This window comes from Eucyclogobius newberryi, unplaced genomic scaffold (genome assembly GCF_026437365.1).
Source record: "Eucyclogobius newberryi isolate DKJ021-1_F unplaced genomic scaffold, fEucNew1.0.hap1 SCAF_4, whole genome shotgun sequence".
Lineage (NCBI taxonomy): Eukaryota > Metazoa > Chordata > Actinopteri > Gobiiformes > Gobiidae > Eucyclogobius > Eucyclogobius newberryi.
Window position 1 is genome coordinate 38362414 of NW_027316056.1, and position 13275 is coordinate 38375688.

General features: G+C 42.6%; 1 protein-coding gene across 1 annotated transcript in view; it reads left to right on the forward strand.

Moving 5' to 3' along the window:
* Positions 1-13275, forward strand: part of LOC140378032 (unconventional myosin-XV-like) — a 130133-nt gene that overhangs the window by 65794 nt on the left and 51064 nt on the right. Inside the window, exons 49-54 of the mRNA XM_072463662.1 lie at positions 2954-3069; positions 3824-3883; positions 3977-4052; positions 4343-4458; positions 5232-5350; positions 6044-6185. Of these exons, the coding sequence (XP_072319763.1) occupies positions 2954-3069; positions 3824-3883; positions 3977-4052; positions 4343-4458; positions 5232-5350; positions 6044-6185 (629 nt within the window). The remainder of the gene's footprint in view (positions 1-2953; positions 3070-3823; positions 3884-3976; positions 4053-4342; positions 4459-5231; positions 5351-6043; positions 6186-13275) is intronic.

Sequence of the window (13275 nt, forward strand, 5' to 3'; positions counted from 1 at the left end):
TCACAGAGTGCATCACGGACTACATCAACTTCTGTTTTGAGAACATTGTTCCCTCCCGGACGGTGCGGTGTTTTCCAAACAACAAGCCATGGATTAACCGTGAACTGAAGGCTCTGCTGAAGGAGAAGAAGAGAGCCTTCATGTCAGGGAACAAGGAGGAGCTGAGGACTGTGCAGAAGGAGCTGAGGAGGAAGATCAGGCAGGCTGAGGCCGGCTACAAGAGGAGGATGGAGGAGCAGCTGCAGCAAAAGAACATTCAGGGAGTGTGGAGGAGCCTGAAAACCATCTCGGGCTTCAAAATCCCCCCTGCCCAGACAGAGGGGGATCTACAGTGGGTGAATGATTTAAATGCTCACTTCTTGAGGTTTGATCGGTCACCCGCCCCTCCCCCTGCACAGCTGCATGCTCCCTCTTCCACAGCTGGACAATGCCCTGCATCTGTTCCTCTTCGCTTATCTGCCCCGGACCATCAGCTCCCCACTTCGCCTGGACTCACCCATCCCCCCAGCACACGGTCCCCCTGCCAACCACTGACTGTCACAGCAGCACAGGTGAGGAGTGAGCTGAAGAGGATTAAAGTGAGGAAGGCAGCAGGACCTGATGGCATCAGCCCCAGGCTCCTTAAGTCCTGCGCAGATGAACTGTGTGGAGTGATGGAGCATGTCTTCAACATGAGCCTGAAGCTGAGGGTGGTAACACAGGTCTGGAAGACCTCCTGTCTGGTACCTGTGCCTAAGACACTGCACCCCAAAGACCTCAACAGCTTCAGGCCAGTGGCTCTCACGTCCCACCTGATGAAGACACTGGAGCGGCTAGTCCTGGACCACTTCCGCTCCACCGTGAGCTCAGCCATGGACCCGCTGCAGTTTGCATATCGGCCTGGCATCGGAGTGGAGGACGCCGTCATCTCCCTGCTGCACCGCTCTCTCTCTCACCTGGAAAAGCCTGGCAGCTCTGTGAGGATCCTGTTCTTCGATCTTTCCAGCGCCTTCAACACCATCCAGCCGCTGCTCCTGAGGGACAAGCTGGAGACGGCTGGTGTGGAGTATGACCTGGCAGAGTGGATCCTGGACTACCTCACAGACCGACCCCAGTTTGTGAGAGCCCGGAACTGTGTGTCTGACACTCGGACCTGCAGTGTGGGGGCGCCCCAGGGCACTGTCCTCGCGCCCTTTCTCTTCACCCTTTACACTGCAGACTTCAGACATGACACGGACAGCTGTGTCCTGCAGAAGTTCTCTGACGACTCTGCCATCATCGGACTCATCACGGACGTCGATGACGCGGAGTACAGAGGACTGGCGCAGGACTTTGTGGACTGGTGTCAGCGGAACCACCTCCTCATCAACGCGGGGAAGACCAAGGAGATGGTGGTGGATTTCCGCAGACGCCACCCCACTGCCCCCTCGCCAGTGAACATCCAGGGACGGGACATTGAGAGAGTGGACTCATACAAGTACCTGGGTGTTCATCTGAACCACAAACTGGACTGGACTCATAACACAGACGCACTGTACAGGAAGAGCCAGAGTCGGCTCTACCTCCTGAGGAGACTCAGGTCTTTTGGAGTGACAGGGCCACTCCTGAAGACCTTCTACGACTCTGTGGTGGCATCAGCCCTCCTGTACGGTGTGGCCTGCTGGAGCAGCAGCATCACAGAGAGGGCGAGGAAGAGGCTGGACAGAGTCATCAAGAAGTCCAGCTCCGTCCTGGGCTGTGCTCTGGACTCGGTGCAGGAGGTGGGGGACAGGAGGGTCCTGGCTAGATTCACATCTATGCTGGACCATGAGTGTCACCCCCTGCAGGACACTCTCTCTGCTCTGGAGAGCAGCTTCAGTGAGAGACTGATCCACCCTCGATGTGCGAAGGAAAGGTTCCGTAGGTCTTTCCTTCCTGCTGCTGTCAGACTTTATAACAAAAACTGTTAGTACTGAACACTCGCAATACTGACCTAACCTAATACTGATGTGCAATTCTGTCATATGTGCAATTGCTGTTGGAATTCATGTGCAATTCATGTGAAATTCATGTGCAGTCTATGTGCTGTCGTGACACATATTCATGTGCAATTACTGTCGGGATCACATGCAATGGTATTTATTTATTTATTTATTTGTCTATGGGAGTTTTTATTTATTTATAGGAGATCTTCTACTGAAAGTGTTTTTCAGACTTCCTATAAGTGATCTGTTCTTCTGTATCTACCTCTGTATCTACCTGCGTTGCACCAATGAAATTTCCCCATGTGGGACAATAAAGGAATATCTTATCTTACATTTACACTGCTCGGTCACAACTGCGTCCCCTACAGGCGGTCTTCAGTACTCCACATTTACACTGCACGGTCACAACTGCGTCCCCTACAGGCGGTCTTCTGTACTCCACATTTACACTGCACGGTCACAACTGCGTCCCCTACAGGCGGTCTTCAGTACACCACATTTACACTGCTCGGTCACAACTGCGTCCCCTACAGGCGGTCTTCAGTACTCCACATTTACACTGCACGGTCACAACTGCGTCCCCTACAGGCGGTCTTCTGTACTCCACATTTACACTGCACGGTCACAACTGCGTCCCCTACAGGCGGTCTTCAGTACTCCACATTTACACTGCACGGTCACAACTGCGTCCCCTACAGGCGGTCTTCTGTACTCCACATTTACACTGCACGGTCACAACTGCGTCCCCTACAGGCGGTCTTCAGTACTCCACATTTACACTGCTCGGTCACAACTGCGTCCACTACAGGCGGTCTTCAGTACTCCACATTTACACTGCACGGTCACAACTGCGTCCCCTACAGGCGGTCTTCAGTACTCCACATTTACACTTATATATATATATATATATATATATATATATATATATATATATATATATATATATATATGTATGTATGTATGTATGTATGTATATATATTTGCTCCTGATATCACTCTCTCTGCTGCAGTTTCCAGGGACCTTCCCATCGAGGCCGGGCCCCTGCAGACTCAGCTCCATCAGGCTCCTAACGAGGAGCATTACACCTACACTAACGTGCCCTGGAGGCTGTACCTGAGGAAGGAGGTGTGGCCTGTTTCACTCTTTTAAAACTGCCAAATACAAAAGTCACATATAATGGAATATTTTACTCTTTTAGAGCCTGAGTTACAAGTTCAGGAATAGTTCATGTTTTAGGTCCAAAGACCTAAAACTTTAAACCAAAGAAACAATTCTAATAAAACTATTAGAACGTTTAATATTGTACTTCTGAGAGTGGTTTTATCTCAATATATTTATTTTCTAAATATTTATATTTGGAAGTAACCGTTTTGCCATATTAAAATTAAATTTTAAAATTTTGAGCTTTAAATATTTTAAATATTTTAATTTATTTTAATAGACAACAAAGACAAATAATAGAAATACCACAACTTGATTATATAAATATATTTTTTGTCTACTACAAATAATGACTTTGGTAATATATTGTGTGCTTATATAATAATTGTGCCTTGTCGAGTATTGAAATAATACTTAGTATTTTGATAATCATAACCATTAACTGCACTATACACACTAAAACACAGACAAAAATACTTTTTTTTTTTATCACAAATACATTATTAAACATTATTAAATCAAAATGTCTAAAATAGTCTTTGATAACACTTTATTTTTAAATCTTCTCTCTTTAGATTAATATTTCAACCTTTATTTGGCTGATAATGTATTTAAAATGTACAATATAAACTGTCTAATATTGGTGATTGACAGCTCCAGTACTTCATATTCAGGTGTTATTATATTTATAAAAGTATAAGTGTGTTTGTTGTGTCAGGTCTTTTACCCTAAGGACAGCTTCAACAGTCCTCTAGTGCTGGACCTCATCTTCAAACAGGTACTTTTCTAAATGATCCGAGCACTGTGACATATCGACTGTCTCCATGGTTACGAGATCACCGCCCACATAAAGCTTCTTCTTCTTCTGCAGATCGTGAATGACACTTTGTCAGAGGCTTGTGTTCGCATCACGCTCAACGAAAGACAGAAGATGAAGGCTCTGTTTGGTAGGCTCCTCCTCTCTCTCCTCCTCTCTCCTCCTCTCCCCTCCTCTCTCCTCCCCTTTCCTCCTCTCTCCTCCTCACTCCTCCCCTCTCCTCCTCTCTCTCCTCCTCTCTCCTCCTCTCCCCTCCTCTCTCCTCCCCTTTCCTCCTCTCTCCTCCTCACTCCTCCTCTCTCCTCCTCACTCCTCCCCTCTCCTCCCCTCTCCTCCTCACTCCTCCCCTCTCCTCCCATTATTGTTTCGATTGGTCGACTAACAATTATTTGTGTGTGTGTGTGTGTGTGTGTGTGACAGCCAAGCACAATGTGGAGCAGAACATGGACCCGGTGGATGAGAGCGTGAAGAAGATCATCGTTAATGCTGCAAGAGAAACGTGGGAGATCTACTTCTCCAGGCTCTTCCCTGCATCGGTGAGACACTCCCACCTCGAGCACAGGGCACAGGGCCCCGGGGTCCAGGTGTAACAGTGGGTGTGGTCTTTGTGCAGGGCTGCGTGGGCACAGGGCCCCGGGGTCCAGGTGTAACAGTGGGTGTGGTCTTTGTGCAGGGCTGCGTGGCCACAGGGGTCCAGGTGTAACAGTGGGTGTGGTCTGTGCAGGGCAGCGTGGGCACAGGGGTCCAGGTGTAACAGTGGGTGTGGTCTGTGCAGGGCAGCGTGGGCACAGGGGTCCAGGGGTCCAGGTGTAACAGTGGGTGTGGTCTGTGCAGGGCAGCGTGGGCACAGGGGTCCAGGGGTCCAGGTGTAACAGTGGGTGTGGTCTGTGCAGGGCAGCGTGGGCACCGGGGTCCAGGTGTAACAGTGGGTGTGGTCTGTGCAGGGCAGCGTGGGCACAGGGGTCCAGGTGTAACAGTGGGTGTGGTCTTTGTGCAGGGCAGCGTGGGCACAGGGGTCCAGGTGTAACAGTGGGTGTGGTCTGTGCAGGGCAGCGTGGGCACCGGGGTCCAGGTGTAACAGTGGGTGTGGTCTGTGCAGGGCAGCGTGGGCACAGGGGTCCAGGTGTAACAGTGGGTGTGGTCTTTGTGCAGGGCAGCGTGGGCACAGGGGTCCAGGTGTAACAGTGGGTGTGGTCTGTGCAGGGCAGCGTGGGCACAGGGGTCCAGGTGTAACAGTGGGTGTGGTCTTTGTGCAGGGCAGCGTGGGCACAGGGGTCCAGGTGTAACAGTGGGTGTGGTGTCTGTGCAGGGCAGCGTAGGCACCGGGGTCCAGGTGCTGTCCGTGTCCCACAGCGGAATCAAACTGCTGAAGACGGTGAAGAGCAGTGTGGCCGCTCCGGACTACTTCAGAGTGCTGAGGCCGTACACGTAAGCACACGGGGCCTATTTTACTATGCTAACGCTAACACCTTCAGATACCTGACGTATGCTAACGCTAACACCTTCAGCTACATGACGTATGCTAACGCTAACACCTTCAGCTACATGAGGCACAGACAGAACTGTGGTAAGTGTCTGGTATGTTAACGTAACATATGAACAGTTATTCAGATAACTATAGCATAAAGAACATGCTAACAAGTTTACCAAAGCATCAGTTTTACCCCAAATCACTAAATCCACTGAATTCTTCTTCCTCTGTGTCACTTCTAAACAACTCCACAAACTCCAGAGGAAGAGGAAGTGCAGATTCTTCTTCTGCGTCGCTTAGAGCCTAAAGCGCCCTCTTGTGGTTGTCAGTGAGAAAATAACAAATAATATCACATACAAGTCACTCTGGAGTATAATGCTAAACTATGAAAAAAGGTGCAACTTATAGTCCGGAAAATGCGGTATATAAGGTTTTGTCTCATTTTACAGCTAGTTTTTCTGTGTTTGCCAGTTTTTCTCAAACACTGACTTACTTTGGGCTGAGCGATGTGGCCATTTTGAATAAAACGCACTTCAATTCCGCATTTGTTTGTATCATTTTCATCTTTATTCACTTGTCTTTGTCTTTGGTTTGTTCTGAACTGTAACTAACGCGCTCACTCTCATGAGATCATGTGACTTCCGCCACAGTTACGCGGACATCCTGTTTGTTACCATCCCGTCTGAAAACATGCTGGAGTTCAATCTGACCAATGAGAAGCTGATCCTGTTCTCAGCCAAAGCCCCACAGGTCAAACACCTCATCGACTGCTTCATCGGCGAAATCAAGAAGGTACAGCACTTTGTACTATCATCATTTTAGAATACAGAACAACAAAGATAACAGAACAACAACAACATGATAATAATATTTGTTTTAAAAATTAAATACAAAAGAGTATGTTCCAAAGGAGTATGTTCCAAAGGAGTATGTTCCAAAGGAATATGTTCCAAAGGAATATGTTCCTAAGGAGTATGTTCCTAAGGAGTATGTTCCAAAGGAGTATGTTCCTAAGGAGTATGTTCCAAAGGAATATGTTCCAAAGGAGTGTGTTCCAAAGGAATACAAAAGAGTATGTTCCAAAGGAGTATGTTCCAAAGGAATATGTTCCAGAGGAATATGTTCCAAAGGAATATGTTCCTGAGGAGTATGTTCCTAAGGAGTATGTTCCAAAGGAGTATGTTCCAAAGGAGTATGTTCCAAAGGAGTATGTTCCAAAGGAGTATGTTCCAAACGAATACAAAAGAGTATGTTCCAAAGGAGTATGTTCCAAAGGAATATGTTCCAAAGGATTATGTTCCAAAGGAATATGTTCCAAAGGAATATGTTCCAAAGGAGTATGTTCCAAAGGAGTATGTTCCAAAGGAATATGTTCCAAAAGAATATGTTCCAAAGGAATATGTTCCAAAGGAGTATGTTCCAAAGGAATATGTTCCAAAGGAATACAAAAGAGTATGTTCCAAAGGAGTATGTTCCAAAGGAATATGTTCCAAAGGATTATGTTCCAAAGGAATATGTTCCAAAGGAGTATGTTCCAAAGGAATATGTTCCAAAGGAATATGTTCCAAAGGAGTATGTTCCAAAGGAATATGTTCCAAAGGAGTATGTTCCAAAGGAATACAAAAGAGTATGTTCCTAAGGAGTATGTTCCAAAGGAGTATGTTCCAAAGGAGTATGTTCCAAAGGAGTATGTTCCAAAGGAGTATGTTCCAAAGGAGTATGTTCCAAAGGAGTATGTTCCAAAGGAATACAAAAGAGTATGTTCCAAAAGAGTATGTTCCAAAGGAGTATGTTCCAAATGATTATGTTCCAAAGGAATATGTTCCAAAGGAATATGTTCCAAAGGAATATGTTCCAAAGGAGTATGTTCCAAAGGAGTATGTTCCTAAGGAGTATGTTCCTAAGGAGTATGTTCCTAAGGAATATGTTCCAAAGGAATATGTTCCTAAGGAGTATGTTCCAAAGGAGTATGTTCCAAAGGAGTATGTTCCAAAGGAGTATGTTCCAAAGGAGTATGTTCCAAAGGAGTATGTTCCAAAGGAGTATGTTCCAAAGGAATATGTTCCAAAGGAATATGTTCCAAAGGAGTATGTTCAAAAGGAGTATGTTCCTAAGGAGTATGTTCCAAAGGAGTATGTTCCAAAGGAATATGTTCCAAAGGAGTATGTTCCTAAGGAGTATGTTCCTAAGGAGTATGTTCCAAAGGAGTATGTTCCAAAGGAATATGTTCCAAAGGAATATGTTCCAAAGGATTATGTTCCAAAGGAATATGTTCCAAAGGAGTATGTTCCAAAGGAGTATGTTCCAAAGGAGTATGTTCCAAAGGAATACAAAAGAGTATGTTCCTAAGGAGTATGTTCCAAAGGAGTATGTTCCAAAGGATTATGTTCCAAAGGAGTATGTTCCAAAGGAATACAAAAGAGTATGTTCCAAAAGAGTATGTTCCAAAGGAGTATGTTCCAAATGAGTATGTTCCAAAGGAGTATGTTCCTAAGGAGTATGTTCCTAAGGAGTATGTTCCTAAGGAATATGTTCCAAAGGAATATGTTCCTAAGGAGTATGTTCCAAAGGAGTATGTTCCAAAGGAGTATGTTCCAAAGGAATATGTTCCAAAGGAATATGTTCCAAAGGAGTATGTTCCAAACGAGTATGTTCCAAAGGAGTATGTTCCTAAGGAGTATGTTCCTAAGGAGTATGTTCCAAAGGAGTATGTTCCAAAGGAGTATGTTCCAAATGATCATGTTCCAAAGGAGTATGTTCCAAAGGAGTATGTTCCAAAGGAGTATGTTCCAAAGGAGTATGTTCCTAAGGAGTATGTTCCAAAGGAGTATGTTCCAAAGGAATATGTTCCAAAGGAGTATGTTCCAAAGGAATATGTTCCAAAGGAATATGTTCCAAAGGAGTATGTTCCAAAGGAGTATGTTCCTAAGGAGTATGTTCCAAATGATTATGTTCCAAAGGAGTATGTTCCAAAGGAGTATGTTCCAAAGGAGTATGTTCCAAAGGAGTATGTTCCAAAGGAGTATGTTCCAAAGGAGTATGTTCCAAAGGAATACAAAAGAGTATGTTCCAAAGGAGTATGTTCCAAAGGAATATGTTCCAAAGGATTATGTTCCAAAGGAATATGTTCCAAAGGAGTATGTTCCAAAGGAGTATGTTCCAAAGGAGTGTGTTCCAAAGGAATACAAAAGAGTATGTTCCAAAGGAGTATGTTCCAAAGGAGTATGTTCCAAAGGAATACAAAAGAGTATGTTCCAAAGGAGTATGTTCCAAAGGAATATGTTCCAAAGGATTATGTTCCAAAGGAATATGTTCCAAAGGAGTATGTTCCAAAGGAGTATGTTCCAAAGGAATATGTTCCAAAGGAATATGTTCCAAAGGAGTATGTTCCAAAGGAGTATGTTCCAAAGGAATACAAAAGAGTATGTTCCTAAGGAGTATGTTCCAAAGGAGTATGTTCCAAAGGAGTATGTTCCAAAGGAGTATGTTCCAAAGGAATACAAAAGAGTATGTTCCAAAAGAGTATGTTCCAAAGGAGTATGTTCCAAATGATTATGTTCCAAAGGAATATGTTCCAAAGGAATATGTTCCAAAGGAATATGTTCCAAAGGAGTATGTTCCAAAGGAGTATGTTCCTAAGGAGTATGTTCCTAAGGAGTATGTTCCTAAGGAATATGTTCCAAAGGAATATGTTCCTAAGGAGTATGTTCCAAAGGAGTATGTTCCAAAGGAGTATGTTCCAAAGGAGTATGTTCCAAAGGAATATGTTCCAAAGGAATATGTTCCAAAGGAGTATGTTCCAAAGGAGTATGTTCCAAAGGAGTATGTTCCTAAGGAGTATGTTCCTAAGGAGTATGTTCCTAAGGAGTATGTTCCTAAGGAGTATGTTCCTAAGGAGTATGTTCCTAAGGAGTATGTTCCTAAGGAGTATGTTCCAAAGGAGTATGTTCCAAAGGAGTATGTTCCAAAGTAGTATGTTCCAAAGGAGTATGTTCCAAAGGAGTATGTTCCAAAGGAGTATGTTCCAAAGGAGTATGTTCCAAAGGAGTATGTTCCAAAGGAGTATGTTCCAAAGGAATATGTTCCAAAGGAGTATGTTCCAAAGGAGTATGTTCCAAAGGAATATGTTCCAAAGGAATATGTTCCAAAGGAGTATGTTCCAAAGGAGTATGCTCCTAAGGAGTATGTTCCAAATGATTATGTTCCAAAGGAGTATGTTCCAAAGGAATATGTTCCAAAGGAGTATGTTCCAAAGGAGTATGTTCCAAAGGAGTATGTTCCAAAGGAATACAAAAGAGTATGTTCCAAAGGAGTATGTTCCAAAGGAATATGTTCCAAAGGATTATGTTCCAAAGGAATATGTTCCTGAGGAGTATGTTCCTAAGGAGTATGTTCCAAAGGAGTATGTTCCTAAGGAGTATGTTCCAAAGTAGTATGGTCCGAAGGAGTATGTTCCAAAGGAGTATGTTCCAAAGGAGTATGTTCCAAAGGAGTATGTTCCAAAGGAATACAAAAGAGTATGTTCCAAAGGAGTATGTTCCAAAGGAATATCTTCCAAAGGATTATGTTCCAAAGGAATATGTTCCAAAGGAGTATGTTCCAAAGGAGTATGTTCCAAAGGAATATGTTCCAAAGGAATATGTTCCAAAGGAATATGTTCCAAAGGAATATGTTCCAAAGGAGTATGTTCCAAATGATTATGTTCCAAAGGAGTATGTTCCAAAGGAGTATGTTCCAAAGGAGTATCTTCCAAAGGAGTATGTTCCAAAGGAATATGTTCCAAAGGAGTATGTTCCAAAGGAGTATGTTCCAAAGGAGTATGTTCCAAATGATTATGTTCCAAAGGAATATGTTCCAAAGGAGTATGTTCCAAAGGAATATGTTCCAAAGGAATATGTTCCAAAGGAATATGTTTCAAAGGAGTATGTTTCAAAGGAGTATGTTCCAAAGGAGTATGTTCCTAAGGAGTATGTTCCTAAGGAGTATGTTCCAAAGGAGTATGTTCCAAAGGAGTATGTTCCAAAGGAGTATGTTCCAAATGAATATGTTCCAAAGGAGTATGTTCCAAAGGAGTATGTTCCAGAGGAGTATGTTCCAAAGGAATACAAAAGAGTATGTTCCAAAGGAATATGTTCCAAAGGATTATGTTCCAAAGGAATATGTTCCAAAGGAGTATGTTCCAAAGGAGTATGTTCCAAAGGAGTATGTTCCAAAGGAGTATGTTCCAAAGGAATATGTTCCAAAGGAATATGCTCCTAAGGAGTATGTTCCAAATGATTATGTTCCAAAGGAGTATGTTCCAAAGGAATATGTTCCAAAGGAGTATGTTCCAAAGGAGTATGTTCCAAAGGAGTATGTTCCAAAGGAATACAAAAGAGTATGTTCCAAAGGAGTATGTTCCAAAGGAATATGTTCCAAAGGATTATGTTCCAAAGGAATATGTTCCTGAGGAGTATGTTCCTAAGGAGTATGTTCCAAAGGAGTATGTTCCTAAGGAGTATGTTCCAAAGTAGTATGGTCCGAAGGAGTATGTTCCAAAGGAGTATGTTCCAAAGGAGTATGTTCCAAAGGAGTATGTTCCAAAGGAATACAAAAGAGTATGTTCCAAAGGAGTATGTTCCAAAGGATTATGTTCCAAAGGAATATGTTCCAAAGGAGTATGTTCCAAAGGAGTATGTTCCAAAGGAATATGTTCCAAAGGAATATGTTCCAAAGGAATATGTTCCAAAGGAATATGTTCCAAAGGAGTATGTTCCAAATGATTATGTTCCAAAGGAGTATGTTCCAAAGGAGTATGTTCCAAAGGAGTATCTTCCAAAGGAGTATGTTCCAAAGGAATATGTTCCAAAGGAGTATGTTCCAAAGGAGTATGTTCCAAATGATTATGTTCCAAAGGAATATGTTCCAAAGGAGTATGTTCCAAAGGAATATGTTCCAAAGGAATATGTTCCAAAGGAATATGTTTCAAAGGAGTATGTTCCAAAGGAGTATGTTCCTAAGGAGTATGTTCCTAAGGAGTATGTTCCAAAGGAGTATGTTCCAAAGGAGTATGTTCCAAAGGAGTATGTTCCAAATGAATATGTTCCAAAGGAGTATGTTCCAAAGGAGTATGTTCCAGAGGAGTATGTTCCAAAGGAATACAAAAGAGTATGTTCCAAAGGAATATGTTCCAAAGGATTATGTTCCAAAGGAGTATGTTCCAAAGGAGTGTGTTCCAAAGGAATACAAAAGAGTATGTTCCAAAGGAGTATGTTCCAAAGGAATATGTTCCAAAGGAATATGTTCCTAAGGAGTATGTTCCAAAGGAGTATGTTCCTAAGGAGTATGTTCCAAAGAGTATGTTCCAAAGGAATATGTTCCTAAGGAGTATGTTCCAAAGGAGTATGTGCCAAAGGAATATGTTCCAAAGGAGTATGTTCCAAAGGAGTATGTTCCAAAGGAGTGTGTTCCAAAGGAATACAAAAGAGTATGTTCCAAAGGAGTATGTTCCAAAGGATTATGTTCCAAAGGAGTATGTTCCAAAGGAGTATGTTCCAAAGGAATATGTTCCAAAGGAATATGTTCCTGAGGAGTATGTTCCTAAGGAGTATGTTCCAAAGGAGTATGTTCCAAAGGAGTATGTTCCTAAGGAGTATGTTCCAAAGTAGTATATTCCAAAGGAGTATGTTCCAAAGGAGTATGTTCCAAAGGAATACAAAAGAGTATGTTCCAAAGGAGTATGTTCCAAAGGAATATGTTCCAAAGGATTATGTTCCAAAGGAATATGTTCCAAAGGAGTATGTTCCAAAGGAGTATGTTCCAAAGGAATATGTTCCAAAGGAATATGTTCCAAAGGAGTATGTTCCAAAGGAGTATGTTCCAAAGGAGTATGTTCCAAAGGAGTATGTTCCAAAGGAGTATGTTCCAAAGGAGTATGTTCCAAAGGAATATGTTCCAAAGGAATATGTTCCAAAGGAGTATGTTCCAAAGGAGTATGTTCCAAATGATTATGTTCCAAAGGAATATGTTCCAAAGGAGTATGTTCCAAAGGAATACAAAAGAGTATGTTCCAAAAGAGTATGTTCCAAAGGAATATGTTCCAAAGGAGTATGTTCCATAGGAGTATGTTCCAAAGGAGTGTGTTCCAAAGGAATACAAAAGAGTATGTTCCAAAGGAGTATGTTCCAAAGGAATATGTTCCAAAGGAATATGTTCCAAAGGAATATGTTCCAAAGGAGTATGTTCCAAAGGAATATGTTCCTAAGGTGTATGTTCCAAAGGAGTATGTTCCAAAGGAATATGTTCCAAAGGAATATGTTCCAAAGGAGTATGTTCCAAAGGAATATGTTCCTAAGGAGTATGTTCCTAAGGAGTATGTTCCTAAGGAGTATGTTCCAAAGGAGTATGTTCCAAAGGAGTATGTTCCAAAGGAGTATGTTCAAAAAGAGTATGTTCCAAAGGAGTATGTTCCAAAGGAGTATGTTCCAAATGATTATGTTCCAAAGGAGTATGTTCCAAAGGAGTATGTTCCAAAGGAGTATGTTACAAAGGAATATGTTCCAAAGGAGTATGTTCCAAAGGAGTATGTTCCAAAGGAATACAAAAGAGTATGTTCCAAAGGAGTATTTTCCAAAGGAATACAAAAGAGTATGTTCCAAAGGAGTATGTTCCAAAGAAATATGTTCCAAAGGATTATGTTCCAAAGGAATATGTTCCAAAGGAGTATGTTCCAAAGGAGTATGTTCCAAAGGAGTATGTTCCAAAGGAGTATGTTCCAAAGGAATACAAAAGAGTATGTTCCAAAGGAGTATGTTCCAAAGGAGTATTTTCCAAAGGAGTATGTTCCAAAGGAATATGTTCCAAAGGAGTATGTTCCAAAGGAATATGTTCCAAAGCAATATGT